The following is a 19,245-nucleotide window of genomic DNA, read 5'->3' on the forward strand; positions in this document are numbered from 1 at the left end:
TGGCTTTCACCAGCTCATTCAACAGTTTTACTCCTTCTTCGGTTGTCTGGGATGGCCTGCGCCGGCTATCTGGCACCAAGCTCCACTCCCCGATTTCTGGCCTGACTGTAGCGAATGAAGTCCTTGTGGATCCTGAGGATGTCTGAAATGCCTTCGGCCGCTTTTTTGCGGAGGTTTCGAGCTCTGCCAATTAACACCCTGCCTTCCTCCCCCAAAAACAAACTGAGGAGGCACAACCACCTTCTTTCAAGTCTTTGAATCATGAAAGTTACAATGCCACCTTCACCGTGCGGGAACTTGAAAGTGCACTCACCCGGTCCCGATCCTCTGCTGCGGGGCCCGATGGTATCCATATTCCGATGCTGAAGAACCTTTCTCCTGCAGGTAAAGGCTTTCTTCTTCGTGCCTATAATCGCACCTGGACTGAAGGTCATGTTCCCACACGCTGGCGTGAAGCAATTGTTGTTCCCATACCCAAACCAGGAAAGAACAAACACCTTCCTTCCAGTTATCGCCTCATCTCCCTTGCCAGCTGGATCTGCAAGGTGATAGAGCGCATGGTAAATTCTCGATTGGTTTGGCTCCTTGAATCTCAACGCCTCCTTACCAATGTCCAATGTGGCTTTCGTAGGTGCCGCTCTGCTGTTGACCGCCTAGTTACCTTGTCGACCTTCATTATGAACAACTTTTCGCGTAAGCGCCAGACGGTGGCTGTGTTCTTCAATTTGGAGAATGCTTACAACACCTGTTGGAGGGCGGGTATTCTCCGCACCATGCACACTTGGGGCCTTCGCAGTCGCCTCCCTCTTTTAATTAATGCATTTGTAATGGATTGAATGTTCAGGGTACGTGTGGGTCCTGTTTTGTCAGATGCCTTTTGCCAGGAGAATGGGGTGCCCCAGGGCTCTGTTTTGAGCGTGGCCCTTTTTGCCATAGCTATCAATCCAATAATGGATTGCCTTCCAGCTGACGTTTAAGGCTCCCTTTTCGTGGACAACTTTACGATCTACTGCAGCGCTCGGAGAACATGTCTCCTGGAGCGCTGTCTTCAGCATTGTCTAGACCGTCTATATTCCTGGAGTGTCACTAACGGTTTCTGTTTTTCTGGTGCGAAAACAGTCTGTATGAACTTCTGGCGTTACAAACAGTTTCTGCCACCATCCTTACATCTCGGTCCCATTGCTCTTCCATTCGTGGAGACAAAAAAATTTTTAAGTCTTAAATTTGACAGGAAACTTTGCTGGTCTCCACATGCGTCTTACTTGGCTGCTCGTTGTACCCATTCCTTAAATGTCCTCCGTGTTCTCAGCGGTGCGTCATGGGGAGCAGATTGAATGGTCCTGCTTCGCTTATATCGGTCCATTGTCCAATCAAAGCTGGATTATGGGAGCTTTGTCTACTCTTCTGCCCGGCCGTCCATCTTACGCTGTCTAAACTCTATCCACCATCGGGGGTTACATCTGGCGACTGGAGCATTCTACACCAGCCCTGTTGAGAGTCTGTATGCCGAAGCTGCCGCATTACTGCTAAACTGCCAGCGCGATATATTGCTTTCTCGGTACGCCTGCCGACTGATGTCAATGCCTGACCACCCGTCATATTTCTCCTTCTTTGACAACTCTCTCGACCGCTAATATGGGCTGTATGTCTCTGCCCTGTTACCTCCTAGAGTTCGCTTTCGTCGCCTACTTTAACAGCTCGATTTTACCCTCCCTACGACTTTTCGAGTGGGTGAGAGCCCGACGCCACCTTGGCTCCAGGCTCAGGTTCGCTTTCACCTTGAACTCAGCTCGCTCCCAAAGGAGAGGACCGCGGATTCGACACTGCTCGAGATTTGTCGAACTTCGTTCAAGGCTCGCTAATAATGTCATTATTTACACAGATGGCTCCAAGATTACTGCTGGTGTCGGATGTACCTTTGTCGTTGGGGATGATACCTTTCACTACCGGCTCCTTGACCAGTGTTCAAGCTTTACAGCTGAGCATTTTGCTCTCTATCAGGCTGTTCAGTACATCCGTCGCCATCGTCATTCTCCCTATGCCATCTGCTCTGATTTTTTGAGCGCCATTCAGAGTCTCCATGACCCATATTCGGACCACCCTCTCGTGCAACGAATTCAACGATCCGTTTAGTCGCTAGCTGATACCAGCACTACTGTCCTTTTTTTGTGGATTCCTGGCCATGTTTGTGTGCTGGGAACGATGCTGCTGATGCTGCGGCCAAGGCTGCTGTCCTCCTGCCTCGGACAGCTTCCTTTTGTGTCCCATCAACTGATGTTACTGGGGTTCTTTGTCGGCGTGTTTCATCGTTGTGGCATGAGGCTTGGTCCTCTCTCCATGAAAATAAGCTTAGGGCCATCAAACCGATCTCGACGCCTTGGATGACCTCACGCCCTTCCCGGCGAGAGGAGGTCATTTTGGCCAGGTTGCGGATTGGGCATTACTGATTTAGCCACCGCTACCTGTTGTCTGGTGACCCCACCTCGCAGTGCTCCTGTGGTCATCCATTGACAGTGCGCCGTGTTTTATTGTCCTGTCCCCGTTTTATTCACTCTCGTGTTGTCCTGTGTCTGCCGTCTATCTTACAGGAACTTTTAGCTGATGACGCTCTAGCAGCTGCTCGTATCCTTAGTTTTATTACATTGACGGACTTGTCCAAAGAGATTTAACTCTTTTATTTTGTTTATCTGCGTCTTTGTAAGCACTTTCTGGTGTTGCCCTCTTGCGTTTTTCTATGCTCTTAGTGCACTAACATTTGTGACTGGGTGCCAATGATCTAAAAAAAAATTATAATCACTCAGGTAACATATTATGCCCACACCCTACACAAGCAGTGTCCAACACCTCTGCTTATCACCTCCTCCGTCATTAACACTCCCCCCCTTCTCCCAACACTCATTGTGAGCCGCACATATTTTCTCTTTCCTACTTCTCCTTTCCGTTCCTGGTTACCCTCCCCTCTCTGCCTCACAGCCTTCCAATGCTGTGCCCAACAGTCTTGTCATGGCTCCATCTAATCCCCGCATGCTCCACCAGACAGTGCTCTTTTTCTCCACTCACCCATACTGTACTATCCTTTCCCTTCCTTTTCCTTGCCCTATCCCAGATGACTGCTTTCATTCACTATGACAGTTACATTCTGGTCTGAGCTGCCAGAGATTGCAGAAGTCATGCGGAGTGCTAGTTTGTTGGTGTGTGTGTGTGTGTGTGTGTGTGTGTGTGTGTGTGTGTGTGTTTTCTTTTCTGAGGAAGACTTTGGCTGAAAGCTAAATGTGTGTCAGTCTTTTTGTTGTGCCTATCTGCAACTCAACGTGTAATGTTTATGGTGAGTAGCAATCTATCCTTGTCCTAATATTAATGAAAAGGATGTTAAGTGCTGCATCTGTGGTATTTTTGATAAAGAAAGTTGCTCCTCACCATATAGCGGAGATACTAAGTCATGATAGCACAACAAAAAGATTCACACACACACACACACACACACACGCAAACGCAACTTGCACACATGTCTGCAGTGTCAGACAACTGAAACCACTTTGCGTGCGCGCAGACGCGTGTGTGTATGTGTGTCTATCGCTGACAAAGGCCTTAATGACCGAAACCTATAATTGTGTGAATCTTTTTGTTGTGCCTATCGCGACTCAGCATCTCCGCTATATGGTGAATAGCAACTTTCCTTCTCTAATATTGTTACATTCCATCCTGGATTTTCCATTGTTTGATTTGTATTTTTGATAAAGTAACATGTGCTCCCTGAGTCATTCTAAATGGTGATCGCATCAGGGAGCTCAGCTTTTGTTTAGTGGGTACAGGCAGGCATAGTGGACATGGGTTTTCTGAGCTGAGGACTAGTGAACCTGTTGCACCTCAGTTGTATAAGATATATGCAAGCAAATGGGACTCTGTCTGGGTGGACATTTACTTCCTTAGCTGCTTGTGGGAACACCATGAGGCCTAAATTCCTTTCTTCTATTCAAAGTGGTTTAGGTGGTGCATTGGGCAGTATTAGCACTCAACCTCCAGAGAGATCTCATTTGACTAGTCCACCTGATGCGCTTGTGGATGTAAGAGAAAGCAATAATAGTAGTGGACCACATCGTGTAATACGTGATGTATTTATTGTTGCTATATGTGTAGAAGGTTCCCATTAGAAATTGTCACCTTTCTACATCCACAAAACTCTATAGGTCCGTGCAGGATAAGTAAAACCTTTCAGTAGGCTGCACAGTGGTAAACTTGTGATCAAGGCACTGTGAGCTACCTGAGTGAGCAGGTTGTTAAATGTTAAACTACACTCCTGGAAATTGAAATAAGAACACCGTGAATTCATTGTCCCAGGAAGGGGAAACTTTATTGACACATTCCTGGGGTCAGATACATCACATGATCACACTGACAGAACCACAGGCACATAGACAACAGGCAACAGAGCATGCACAATGTCGGCACTAGTACAGTGTATATCCACCTTTCGCAGCAATGCAGGCTGCTATTCTCCCATGGAGACGATCGTAGAGATGCTGGATGTAGTCCTGTGGGACGGCTTGCCATGCCATTTCCACCTGGCGCCTCAGTTGGACCAGTGTTCGTGCTGGACGTGCAGACCGCGTGAGACGACGCTTCATCCAGTCCCAAACATGCTCAATGGGGGACAGATCCGGAGATCTTGCTGGCCAGGTTAGTTGACTTACACCTTCTAGAGCACGTTGGGTGGCACGGGATACATGCGGACGTGCATTGTCCTGTTGGAACAGCAAGTTCCCTTGCCGGTCTAGGAATGGTAGAACGATGGGTTCGATGACGGTTTGGATGTACCGTGCCCTATTCAGTGTTCCCTCGACGATCACCAGTGGTGTACGGCCAGTGTAGGAGATCGCTCCCCACACCATGATGCCGGGTGTTGGCCCTGTGTGCCTCGGTCGTATGCAGTCCTGATTGTGGCGCTCACCTGCACGGCGCCAAACACGCATACGACCATTATTGGCACCAAGGAAGAAGCGACTCTCATCGCTGAAGACGACACGTCTCCATTCGTCCCTCCATTCACGCCTGTCGCGACACCACTGGAGGCGGGCTGCACAATGTTTGGGCGTGAGCGGAAGACGGCCTAACGGTGTGCGGGACCGTAGCCCAGCTTCATGGAGACGGTTTGAATGGTCTTCGCCGATACCCCAGGAGCAACAGTGTCCCTAATTTGCTGGGAAGTGGCGGTGCGGTCCCCTACGGCACTGCGTAGGATCCTACGGTCTTGGCGTGCATCCGTGCGTCGCTGCGGTCCGGTCCCAGGTCAACGGGCACGTGCACCTTCCGCCGACCACTGGCGACAACATCGATGTACTGTGGAGACCTCACGCCCCACGTGTTGAGCAATTCGGCGGTACGTCCACCCGGCCTCCAGCATGCCCACTATACGCCCTCGCTCAAAGTCCGTCAACTGCACATACGGTTCACGTCCACGCTGTCGCGGCATGCTACCAGTGTTAAAGACTGCGATGGAGCTCCGTATGCCACGGCAAACTGGCTGACACTGACGGCGGCGGAGCACAAATGCTGCGCAGCTAGCGCCATTCGACGGCCAACACCGCGGTTCCTGGTGTGTCCGCTGTGCCGTGCGTGTGATCATTGCTTGTACAGCCCTCTCGCAGTGTCCGGAGCAAGTATTTTGGGTCTGACACACCGGTGTCATTGTGTTCTTTTTTCCATTTCCAGGAGTGTACTTGGAGAATATGCTGTCGACAGTGGGCTGTTCATTGGTCTAAATTGTTGTAAAAGAGTTGTGGTGTGCCGTGACATTATGGCTCCACACTCATGCTCATAAATTAAGGATAATTGCAGAATGTGGTGCCACACAACGTGGCACTACACAAAACTGACTCTAATAGCATCGACACATAGGGAACACACACAACACAGTACTGCAAGTCCACGGTATTGGTGATAAGTTGAGAAAACCGTCCCGAAACACAAGTGCTACAAAACGCCACTGTTTCCTACGCATGTACCCCGTCATCAACGTGGGATATGATCACCGTGCACACGTACACAGGCAGCACAACAGGTTGGCATACTCTGGATCAGGTGGTCGAGCAGCTGCTGGAGTATAGCCTCCCATTCTTGCACCAGTGCCTGTTGGAGCTCCTGAAGTGTCGTAGGGGTTTGAAGACTTGCAGCGATACGTCGACTGAGAGCGTCCCAGACATGCTCGATGGGGTTTAGGTTTGGAGAACGGGCAGGCCACTCCGTTTGCCTGATATCTTCTGTTTCGAGGTACTCCTACACGATGGTAGCTCGGTGGGGCTGTGCGTTATCGTCGTCCATCAGGAGGAAGGTGGGACCAAATGCACCCCTGAAAAGGCGGACGTACTGGTGCAAAATGATGTCCCGATACACCTGACCTGTTACAGTTCCTTGTCAAAGACATGCAGGGGTGTACGTGCACCGATCGTAATCCCACCCCACACCTTCAAACCACGACCTCCACACAGGTCCCTTTCAAGGACATTAAGGAGTTGGTATCTGGTTCCTGGTTCACGCCAGATGAAAACCCGGCAAGAATCACTGTTCAGACTATACCTGGACTCGTCCGTGAATATAACATGGGACCACTATTCCAATGACCATGTACTGTGTTCTTGACACCAGACTTTACGGGCTCTCCTGTGCCCAGGGGTCAGTGGAATGCACCTTGCAGGTCTCCGGGCGAATAAACCATGTCTGTTCAGTCGTCTGTAGACTGTGTGTCTCGAGACAACTGTTCCACTGGCTGCGGTAAGGTCCCGAGCAAGGCTACCTGCAGTAGTCCGTGGTCGTCTGCGGGCACTGATGGTGAGATATCGGTCTTCTTGCAGTGTTGTACACTGTGGACGTCCTGTACTGTAGCGCCTGGACATGTTTCCTGTCTGCTGGAATTGTTGCCGTAGTCTTGAGATCACACTTTGTGGCACACGGAGGGCCCATGCTACGGCCTGCTGTGTTTGACAAGCCTCCAGTCGCCCTAGTATTCCACCCCTCATAATGTTATCGGTATGTGTTCTTTGAACCATTTTCAACACACAGTCACCATTAGCACATCTGAAAACATCTGCACGCTTACTTGCTGCACCTTACTCTGACATCCTCCAACACACCTCTGCATATGTGGACTCCTGCCACCACCACCTTGTGATGACTGCAGGTCAAATGCACCGCATGGTCATACCCCGAGGTGGTTTAAACCCGCAAACCACCCACCAGGCCGGCCGGTGTGGCCGTGCGGTTAAAGGCGCTTCAGTCTGGAACCGCGTGACCGCTACGGTCGCAGGTTCGAATCCTGCCTCGGGCATGGATGTGTGTGATGTCCTTAGGTTAGTTAGGTTTAATTAGTTCTAAGTTCTAGGCGACTGATGACCTCAGAAGTTAAGTCGCATAGTGCTCAGAGCCAGCCACCCACCAGAGTGTTGTTTCACCATGTATCAGCATCATCCTTAATTTATGAGCATGGGTGTAGATACCAAAGAACTCCAGCAGGAATGAGAAAGTGAATGTGTCACAGACTTTCACAGAACATCCAAACCCATGAGACTGTGCGACCTTGGTCCTGTCTGATGGAACAGACAATGACCATTCTGTTGATGGTGTGGATGCTGATGTCAGCCTGAGGAACCAGCGAGTCCTCCGAGTAACCACCCCTCCACAGAGGAACGATGGGGAAAGCCAGAGGAGAACCTCTCCTCTCTTAAAATGGCTTCCATACTTCAGTGAAACTTGGAATTCGCTCAAGACTGCGGTGAAACTATGTCTGTTAGCTAAGGCTAGACTAATGTTATTTTCAACAACACATTTTTAATCCTCTGACACCCTTGAGCTGTCGAGCTACATGTTTATTCTCTGTGGTGGTTTTAACGCACACAGTGTAATTTGAGGCACTGCAACCACCTGTCCAAGGGGTAGACCAATTGAGAGCCTTCTTATGTTCTCATGTGCAATTTTGCTCAGTACAGGGTGGAGCACACACTTCAGTGCTGTCACAGTCATTCCCTGCTACTGATCTGTCATTATGTTCTCCAGCCCTTGCACACACCACTTGGTGGGAAGTGGTCGGTGACTTGTGCCCAAGTAATCTCTCCCCCGATGTGGATTCACCTGCCAACCCGAGTAGTGTGCAAAAGAAAGCCACTGCGATGGGTTTACCATAGGACAGACTAGATGCTTTACAGCTGACATGCTGCATTTTAACACCATCACAGAGTTCAGGAATGGGTGGGTCATTTTACCCAAATAATCCACTGTGCCACATAAGTATTAATTCTGCATCCTTCAGGCCAGCTGGAAAGATAGCCTGTCCCTTGGTGGAATGGCAAATGCTGCTCTGCAGTGAGACTGGTGCTTGTGTCACTACGTAGGTTCAAGTAACAGCCAACTGTAGAGAACCTCGCAGCCTTTCGGGTAGTTGGGGCAAAGTGTTGCCAAATTATTAGAAAGAACAAAGAGAGATCGTGGTAACAGTTACTGGCCACCATAAACCATTCCATTAAGAGTACATTCATAATGGAGACCATCAGGAGGATTTTTGATAGAGGAGGGTGATGCCCTATGACTGCTGTAATGGGGGCAGGCAATCTGTCTCCAGACCAAACTGCGAGGCATTGCCCAAATTATGGAGGTTTCTGCCAGTCAGGATTCATCTATCTGGCACTGCAGAGTCTCTACTGAGAGGAGCAATTCGCACTTCGGTTCCACCACTGATGATAAATACAACTGCCCCTTCTCCATGTGGTAGCTGGATTCTATATTATCAGCTTGTGACATGTTACCTGGTCATGATAGGGCCGCTTATAGTATGTTGTAGCACCTCACGGGGTGCAACAGTCAGTCTTGTCACCCTCTTTAACCTCATTTGGGTGTCAGGTCATTTTCCCAACTTGTGTCAAGGAGTGGCTATAATTCCATACTTGAAACCCAGGAAGGACCACACATAACTGAGCAGTTATTGTCTACTCCAGTTTTACAGGGCCTTAATGCGAGCTCAGTTTGATTACGAGTGTATGATGTATGGGTGTGCATGACCCTCTTATTTAAAGACATTGGACATGGTGCACAATGAAGGGATTTAGTTGGTGTAATCTACCCCTCCCTTCTTTGTTGTTGCTATGATAAAGTCTTTCCAGAAGATTCAGGAGGAGTAAGATTTACAATAAAATTTTTACTTATCTTTTCGTGCACAGTTGGCTCCAGTTCTTCATGTCTAGGGATCTGATTCTGGAAGCTGAAATTCTCACATTTTAGGTTCTCATGCTTCAGTTGATCTAAATAATTTTGAAGAAAGTCATTGCAGAATTTTTTATGATAATTAATTGCCTCACATTTTACTATATCACACTATCTTTTGAATTTTCACATTAACGAAGCCAAAATTACATTGTTCATCCAAAATACAAAAATACATCCAATCACATCAGAGACATGCTTATTACTACTTCACTCTGCGGTAATAACAATATTCCAAAGGGTTTACAGTTTTTCTTGACTAATGAATTTTTATTATTTCATAAATGAATCCAGGAATAAACATAACAAATAGTTCTAGATTGCATAATTAGTAATAAAAATCTTAATTGTGCCACATATTTTGTAATTTCGAATGTTTCTTTAAAAAAAAAAAGAATTAAACTGTGCATTCAGAACTAGTAAATATCAATTGTAACAATGAAAATAAAGTAATTTCTTTTCATAAATTTTAGCTTGAAATATAACATATTGTGTATAAATTTATATGAAATTATCAAGAAAAACAGCTGAGACAATATTGACTTATCCAAAATTCGAAAAATATGACTGATATTGACTACTGCTGTTGAGGAAAAGCAATACTAGATGATGATGTCCCTTTACACTGGCTTCATTTCAGGCCTATAATACACTGTCCATACTGTAACATATTGTTCTTGGCCACCAATGGAAAGGCTTTTTCGTACTCATCACTTAGCAGTGAGGCCTTATGGCATTCACATGAAGGACTGCCTTTTTAGAGATGATAATAACGCCGGCCGTGGTGGTCTAGCGGTTCTAGGCGCTCAGTCCGGAACCGCGCGACTGCTACGGTCGCAGGTTTGAATCCTGCCTCGGGCATGGATGTGTGTCGTGTCCTTAGGCTAGTTAGGTTTAAGTAGTTCTAAGTTCTAGGGGACTGATGACCACAGATGTTAAGTCCCATAGTGCTCAGAGCCATTTGAACCATTTGAATTTTGATGATAATAATAACAACAACAACAACATTATTAATAGGAAATATTAGGATATTGTTCGCCGTTTTTTACGGGAGCCTGGAAACTATTTTTGTGTTCAGCCAGAAAGCGATGGAGGACATACTGACCATTGTTTCCAGTCTGCAAGTCTACATTTTTGTCCAGCCCACTGAAAGAAATGTACCTATTCCCTGTTTGTTTACTCAGTGGGGTCAGGACCTATGATATGAATGAAGATTTTGAGTTTTAATTGATAGATATATTTGATCAACTTTCACATGCACAACATAGTAATATTCCTGATGATGATGATGATGATGATGATGATGATGATGATAATAATAATAATAGTAATAATAGTAAATGTCTCTATCCTAAACAGCACTATGAGCAGTTCAGAGATGACCTGTATGGTAAGTTTCCATTAAATTGTCTTTCGCCCTGACTTCTGATAATTGAAATAATTGATCGCCACAAAAGTGGAAAATAATTTCACCACTTGCCATGCAGATTTGTTATCATTACAAGCAGCACACTAACAGTTACTTCTGTGAAATCTAAGTGATCCAGGATGGTGTACAGTCCTCGCGAGTTCAATTCCGATTATTACTGAAAATATGCGTTTAGTTGCAGCCTGTCTGTGACGTCCTCTGAGGCAGCGCATACTCTGGCGTTTGACTGACATGGACCGTAAGGTAGCTGGGTGCAAAGTGAAGTCTTTTCACAAATCTAAACGACCCAGAACACTGTACAGTCCTCGTGAGCTCACTTTCTGTTATTACTGAAAATATACGTTTAGTAACGGCCTGTCTGTGACATCATCTGAGACAGTGCGTACTCCAGCATTTGACTGATGGGGGTCATATAGTAGTTGGGTGCGAAGTGTAGTGAAGTGAAGTGTTGCCTCTCAGGCTGTATTTATATACAGGAACAGTGGATGGCCAAGGGAACATCTGCTGTTATCCGCTCTATGCCCACAGTAGTAGCCTTTAAACGGCCACTTTCCTGGACACAAAATGTTTTATAACTATGTCATGAATCAATTTAGAATCTTTGTAATTTTTATGACTGTAGCTAAGTTGATTAAAATCACAGAAATTTTTTTAGCTCGCCTGCATTTAAATATGCCATCTAGAATTTTTAGAATGGAACTGTCTGTGACGTCGTCTGAGGCAGTGCTTACTCCAGCATTTGACTGACGGGGATCGTACAGTAGTGCAGTGAAGTGTTGCCTCTCGGGCCATATTTATATACGGGCACAGTATGGACGGCCAAGGGAACATCTGCTGTTATCTATTCTATGCCCACAGTAGTAGCCTCTAAACGGCTGCTTTCCTGGACACAGTGTTTTATAACACTGTCATGAATCAATTTAGAATCTTTGTAATTTTTATATGACTGTAGCTAAGTTGGTTAAAATCACAGAAAAACTTTTAGCTCGCCTGCATTTAAACAATGCCATCTAGAATTTTTAGAATGGAACTGACAGTAGAACATGACCTCTGAACCACAACTTTGAGACATTGTATTTGTCATTATTTACATCCAGGTCTTGAAATTTGTTCTAGCTCTATTATCTAATATTTTTCATCACGTACTGTAATCAGAACTTTCTATTTGTAGTATTAATATAACAAGATACTAATCTACTACAAATAAGGACGTTTTTGTTCCAAATTTAGTTTTCAGTAAATTACTTGAAAACTATTAGAGGTAGCTTGTGGGGTCACGTAATTACTATTTTTATGCTGAACTGAAGCTTCATACAAATTTTTAAGCCTTCAACTTCTCTTAAAAATGTGGATTCTGACCAGAATATTGCTCTAATCAAGCTGAAACTTGTAACAGTTAATTCTGACATACCAATTAATTTCGACATACCAATTTTTGGGTTCCTAGTGTTATGTATGAGATGTATGAGACAGATGAAATACCCTCAGACTTCAAGAAGAATATAATAATTCCAATCCCAAAGAAAGCAGGTGTTGACAGATGTGAAAATTACCGAACTATCAGTTTAATACGTCACAGCTGCAAAATACTAACGCGAATTCTTTACAGACGAATGGAAAAACTGATAGATGTCGACCTCAGGGAAGATCAGTTTGGATTCCGTAGAAATGTTGGAACATGTGAGGCAATACTGACCCTAACGACTTATCTTAGAAAATAGATTAAGGAAAGGCAAACCTATGTTTCTAGCATTTGTAGACTTAGAGAAAGCATTTGACAGTGTTGACTGGAATACTCTCTTTCAAATTCTGAAGGTGACAGGGGTAAAATACCGGGAGCGAAAGGCTATTTACAATTTGTACAGAAAGCAGATGGCAGTTATAAGAGTCGAGGGGTATGAAAGGGAAGCAGTGGTTGGGAAGGGCGTGAGACAGGGTTGTAGCCTATCCCCGATGTTATTCAATCTGTTTATTGAGCAAGCAATAAAGGAAACAAAAGAAAAATTCGGAGTAGGTATTAAAATCCACGGAGAAGAAATAAAAACTTTGAGGTTCGCCGATGACATTGTAATTCTGTCAGAGACAGCAAAGGACTTGGAAGAGCAGTTGAACGGAATGTACAGTGTATTGAAAGGAGGGTACAAGATGAACATCAACAAAAGTAAAACGAGGATAATGGAATGTAGTCGAATTAAGTCAGGTGATGCTGAGGGAGTTAGATTAGGAAATGAGACACTTAAAGTAGTAAAGGAGACTTGCTATTTGGGGAGCAAAATAACTGATGATGGTCGAAGTAGAGAGGATATAAAATGTAGACTGGCAATGGCAAGGAAACCGTTTCTGAAGAAGAAGAATTTTTTAACATAGAGTATAGATTTAAATGTCAGGAAGTCGTTTCTGAAAGTATTTGTATGGAGTGTAGCGATGTATTGAAGTGAAACGTGGATGATAAATAGTTTAGACAAGAAGAGAATAGAAACTTTTGAAATGTGATGCTACAGAAGAATGCTGAAGATTAGATGGGTAGATCACATAACTAATGTGGAGGTATTGAATAGAATTGGGGAGAAGAGGAGCTTGTGGCACAACTTGACTATAAGAAGGGATCGGTCGGTAGGACATGTTCTGAGACATCGAGGGATCACCAATTTAGTATTGGAGGGCAGTGTGGAGGGTAAAAATCGTAGAGGGAGACCAAGAGATGAATACACTAAGCAGATTCAGAAGGATGTAGGCTGCAGTAGGTACTGGGAGATGAAGAAGCTTTCACAGGATAGAGTAGCATGGAGAGCTGCATCAAATCAGTCTCAGGACTGAAGACAACAACAACAACAACAACAACGGTTTTATTATTTAATGCCACTTTTTTTTCGTAAAACGATCTATTTAGGGAAAGATATTCATCTGATCAATCTGAGATTTGACAGTTCAAACATTAGTACACTAAAGCAAATGCTGACATAGTTTGGAAAAACAACTTTAACTTTTCATTTCATTCTTAAATTATGGTGCAATACTTTTGTGCTACGCACAGATGCGTTATGGTGACGTGGCGCTACTAGCAGTGAGCTGGGGTAAGTCCCGGCACACTTGCTCGCCTCTGTATCTATCAAATGCCACAATGAGTGTGACTGATTTTTTTTCTAAACCATGGTTGGAACAGATCTCCACCTTGGCTCCCACAAAGGCCCTGAATTACTTTAGACTTGACAGATTTTAAGAAAGATTGCACTTCAGATTTTATGTCCCTGTCTCGTTTTTTTTAACATTGTAGATAGGCATCATGGTTTTAAAGTTGTATGCACTGATTGATCCAAACAAGGAGACTCCTTTGGCTGTTCAGCAATATTCCCCAACTATGTCTTCAGCATTTGCCTTCGTGGTGGCTATACTATGTTTTCTGCAGAGCTCCGTCTGATCCTTAAGACACTGGAACAGATGAGGAGACTTCAAGACAAATAGTTTCTCATCTGCACTGATTCCCTTAGTGCCCTACAAATGTGGCAACATATGTACCCAGCGGAGAAAATGGCTCATGTAGTCTGTGACTGACTGCCAACAAGAAGGCTGCATGGAACACATGATGACACATTTTGCCTTTTCCTTGCAAGGTGTGATTTCACCAGTGAGTCGCAGATCCTTGCAGGAGGAGTGGCTGGCAGTGACAGGTGATGTCGGCTATCCAGCTGTGACATTTCTCTGGCCTGTCACTCTGTAGGGATGAAGTGGCCCTGACTTGCCTCCGAATTGAGCACTGCCCTCTGTAGGTTTTTACACTGGCGAGACATAATTCATTCCGCGTTTGTTGGCTGAAGTTTAAAAAGAGACCAGTGTTGAAATGTGCGACGAACTGCTTGCTGCTGACAGTGAGAAATTTCTTAACAACATCCTAACAGGCAATGAGATGTGGGTGTATGGCTATGATGCTGAAGGGAAGATGGAGTGATCACAGTGGTTGGGCCAAGGGTCACCTTGCCCATAAAAAGCATGCATCAGTTAGTCAAAGATCAAGGTGATGTTAGTTGTGTTTTTTGACTATCTGATTATCTGTCATGAATTTGTGCCGTGTGGCCAGATGGTAAACAAGGAAGTCTACTAGGGTATCGTGCTGCGCGTGAGAGATGCTGTGCGCAGGGAGAGGCCTGAACTGTGGGAAAGCAAGAGTTAGATGTTGCATCATGACAATGCACCAGCTCACGCGTCACTCCTTGTCTGCAGCTATCCAGCAAAACACCACATTCCCATTGTGCCCCATCCACCATATTCTCCAGACCTAGCACCAGCAGACTTTTTCCCAAACTGAAAAACACGTTGCAAGGATGTCATTTCCAAACCATAGGGGAGCTACAGTATAATTCGACAAGAAATCTGCATGCCATCACATAAAATGTGTTCCAGGAGGCGTACCAAAAGTGGAAGAAATGATGGGAATGATGCATTGTCAGTAGATGGGACTATTCTGAAGGGGACAGTGCTTAAAATGTTATACCGTAAGCAATAAAGCTGAGACAGGAAAAGTTTTGTTTCTTTTTGAACTCACCTTGTATATATATTTTTATAGGTCACTTTCAGTGTCACTACTAATAGCAGAAACTCACATCTCTATTGTATGTTTAGAAACAGGCATTTTGTCAACCAGTTTTTGTAGTGTGACAACGAAAACAATCAATTACTAACAAAATTATTTAATTGGACAGATAAAAAAATCTACTCACCAAGCGGCGGTAGAGCACACACATAAAAGACTGTTGTGATTGGTAAGCTTCCAGAGCCAGTGGCTCCTTCTTCAGGCAGAGGGGTCAAAGGGGAAGAAGAAGGGTGAAGGAAAAGGACTGGAGAGGTCTAGGAAAAGGGGTAGATTTGCCGTACGGAATGAGAAGGAAAGACTGATGGGGACTGCATCAGACGAGATTTGGAAACTTGAGAGCTTAAAGGTGGAAGACAGGGTAATATTTAGACAGATATTACTGCTTAAACATCATGCATGAGTTAATAAGAGTGAAAAGCTAAGTGCATTGTACGTAACAGAGGTGGGAGGGGGCAGTGTAAATTAGGAAAGACAATGAAAGATGTAGAAAACTAAAAGAGAGTGAAGCAAAGAGTAGTTACACTGAAGAAGAGCTGAGACGGAAGAAGGTAATGTAAATTAATGTCAGGTGGGTGGGGAGAACCAAGGACATGTTGTAGTGCTAATTCCCACCTGTGGAATTCTGAGAAACTGGCATCTGGGGGAAGAATCAAGATGGCGCGTGTGGTGAAACAGCCCCCAAGGTCACAAATGTCTTGCAACAGGATACTGCAGTTGCCGGTATATACACTCTGCCTATGCCCATTCATCCTAATTGATACTTCGGTGGTAGTCATGCCAATGTAGAAGGCTGAACAGTGCATAATAGATGGTATATGACGTGTCGTTTCGCAAGTGGCTCTCCCTGTGATAGTATATGTTTTGCCAGTTACAGGACTATTGTAGGTGGTGGTAGGAGGTTGCATAGGGTAGGGAGATGGGTGCAGGAGCATACGATCTGACAAGAATATTGCGGAGATTGGGAGGGCAATGGAAAGCTATTCTAGGTATGGTGTGCAAAATTTCAGACAGAATGGATCTCATTTCAGGTCATGATTTTAGGAAACCATGGCCCTGTCAAAGTAGCTGATCAACACATTCCAGACCCGGATAATACTGAGTCACCAATGGTGTGCTCCGAAGCTGCTCCCTCCACAAAACCTTTTCCTAGACCTCTCCAGTCCTATTCCTTCACCCTTCTTCCTTCCCCTTCAACCCTTCTGCCTGAAGAAGGAGCCACTGTCTCTTTAAGCTTGCCAATCTCAACAGTCTTTTGTGTGTGTTCTGCCACTGCTTGGTGAGTAGATTTTTTATCTATTCAGTTAAATAATTTTTGTAGTGCTTCTTTTTGGGGTCTAAAATAGAAACAACTTGTGCAGTGCTGTTCTTTGTAAACTGTGTAGGATTTCTTTGATTTTGTGATATTGAAAGCCAACACACAGCCAACTTCAGTTGTTAAATCTGCTTCCTTGGTAAATGTGGTCATAACCCCACTCTTCATCTGAAGTTCCTTTCTTTTTTTTTTTTAAAAAAAAGGCGACAATTTAGTTTTTCTAAACAGAGGACAAATTGTAAAGCCTTTCTCCTTTCCTGGTAAGTTAGTGTCATGATGGCATGTAAGATTACTGTCTTTGTATTGTGAAAATGTCATTTAAAACAAGAGAGACATTGGTTTTCAGTTCCTCCCTTCAAAAACGAATTGCTCCTTCCACTCTTCATTAAGCACTCTGTTCTCTTTTTTGTTTTTATTCTTTGTAGACAATATTGTAGCTGTTATGACACCAGCAATAATCACAAGTTTACTTAAACAGTGTTACTTCATGTAGAAATGTTTTCACGTTAGTAGCTATGAATGTGACTGGCTACTGACTGCCGCACTCGATCTGTGTTGTTACGAGGTCAGCACGGCACATCATTGCAAAACTGACAAGAAGGTTGTCAGTTTGAACAAGAGTATTTGTATTACATTTGTATTACATAAGTGTGCATCAGTTTTAATTTTTAAATTTTAAATGTTTATTATTTTTATACTTTATTTGTTTATGTACTTGATTTCAAGAGCTGCACAACATTGAAGCGAGAGCCACACACGTCTCGTGAGTTTTGTTGTAGGCACCCCTGCTGTATCGTGTAAATGTTGTGTGTTGACTAATCAAAAACGAAAGCTTTTGTACAAAGATGTTACGCGGAGTTTTTTGCCGCATCCAAAGGTACAAAGTTCATAAATATGTGAAATTATTAATGTTAGGACAGATAAATTCCTATTAATTTGAGAGACTAATCACATGTTTATATTTAACTAATATTCTTGCGTTTTGTGTAAAGTGATGGTTCTTCTTCATTTACAAATCGTAGTATTACAGTTGACCTGCAATTTTCTCTAGACAGTTTGTGGTTTCTCATTTCAGGTGGAAAGCTTAAATGATATCGACGGAGTTAGTGGCAGTGACGATGATGAGTACACAGAGACAGATGACGATTACGGTGCTGGAAGTGATGTACCAGAATCTGAGGATGACGACTCTGCTGCAGCTGAGGATGAAAGCAACGAAGAGGGTGAAGGAGAGGAAGAGAGTGAGGATGATCTTTTGCCTGTTGAAAAGGCTGCCAAGAAGTTGAAGAAGCAGCAAGAGGAAGAGCAGTATGTTTCGTTGTTGTACACATAATTTTGTACTGTCGTTGTAGCCGTCCCCTGCCATGTCTGTTAGGTTGGCTACTTGTCCATACTCATTCACTCACCTCAGCACTTCAGTCACACATTGTAATGTCAGTTTGCTTTGATCATGTAGTCTCTTTTCAATTCTAGTTCAATGTAACACTCAGGTGACTGAGTTCCATCTTACCTGCTCTCTTCCCAACCATATACATTATTTAATGCTCAGAAATGCTGTTGTGTTTCAAAAATAGTTTTTTTCAAATAGCTTTTCCCTTTAAAGAATTGTGAACAGTGATTTATTCTTCTGAGAATATCTTTCCTTCCTGGTTGTAACCTTAATCCAGCCGTTTCCATGCCAGAATTGGTATGGTACTTCTCCAATTTCGTGGTGAACCAACCATACCTGTGTATAGGCTACTATTATGATGGTGTCACCATCCCCATGCCCAAAAACATTTTAAAGCTACTGGTAGTTCCCATGTGCAGAAAAATCCTTGTACTCATTCCATCTGTATCTAGTGTAATCAAGTGGTCAAATGTGACATCATATTTTGAACTGTTTGTGCATCATGTATCTGAAGCGGGACATGGGAACCAGCCTGGTATTCACCTAGTGGGGTGTGGGAAAACCACATGCAGGTTGCCTGCCCCCCCCCCCCCCCCCTCCTGCCCACCTTGTTGATTTGTGAGGCACATTCAATCTGGGACTGACATGCCTCCCTGTGTCCTGGAAGTGGGCATTTTAATTTGCTCGACTATCAGGGTGGGTTGATTCCACAACTTACAGTTATTAAAGATTGGATGATGTTGGAGATATGTCACAAATTAGTAATCTAATTTACTAAAATAAAATTATAGCTAATGAGAGGGAGCAATATTTTATAAGTTAGTAATTTTTGCCCTGCAACTCGCATGTTTTTGATGACTGTTTTCGTGGAGTTTCAGTATATGTGATATAGTGTCATGTTGTAATCTGAAGATAGTCCAAATCCAGATCAGTTAGTCAATGAAGTACAAAACTTAGCACTGAAAGCACATGGACACCAACATACTGCCAGAATAGAAATGAATTCCTAGGCAAAGAGTACTGCTACTTATGCAACCACTAGCAACCCACCCCAGCTTCACATGAGTAGTACTATGTATCTACAACCAGACGACTTGTATGCTCTAGCGATAATTTTGCTTTTGGGGCACTGCTTATAGTTATGATTAAAAAATTTGATAATGATTTTAGGTAGCTAAATATCATCGCTTTCATGATTTAAGAACCATGTGTCACATGGCACTTGCTAGTGTACTGCAGTACCTAAACGCAAGAGCAGACTGCCCAAGCGCAACCTGGCA

General features: G+C 44.2%; 1 protein-coding gene across 1 annotated transcript in view; it reads left to right on the forward strand.

Annotated features, from left to right (window-relative positions):
* LOC124789051 (25S rRNA (cytosine-C(5))-methyltransferase nop2) overlaps nucleotides 1-19,245 on the forward strand; it is a 151,131-nt gene that overhangs the window by 45,552 nt on the left and 86,334 nt on the right. The window contains exon 4 of the mRNA XM_047256341.1: nucleotides 17,651-17,883. Within this exon, the coding sequence (XP_047112297.1) occupies nucleotides 17,651-17,883 (233 nt within the window). The remainder of the gene's footprint in view (nucleotides 1-17,650; nucleotides 17,884-19,245) is intronic.

The sequence above is a fragment of the Schistocerca piceifrons genome, chromosome 3, assembly GCF_021461385.2.
Source record: "Schistocerca piceifrons isolate TAMUIC-IGC-003096 chromosome 3, iqSchPice1.1, whole genome shotgun sequence".
Lineage (NCBI taxonomy): Eukaryota > Metazoa > Arthropoda > Insecta > Orthoptera > Acrididae > Schistocerca > Schistocerca piceifrons.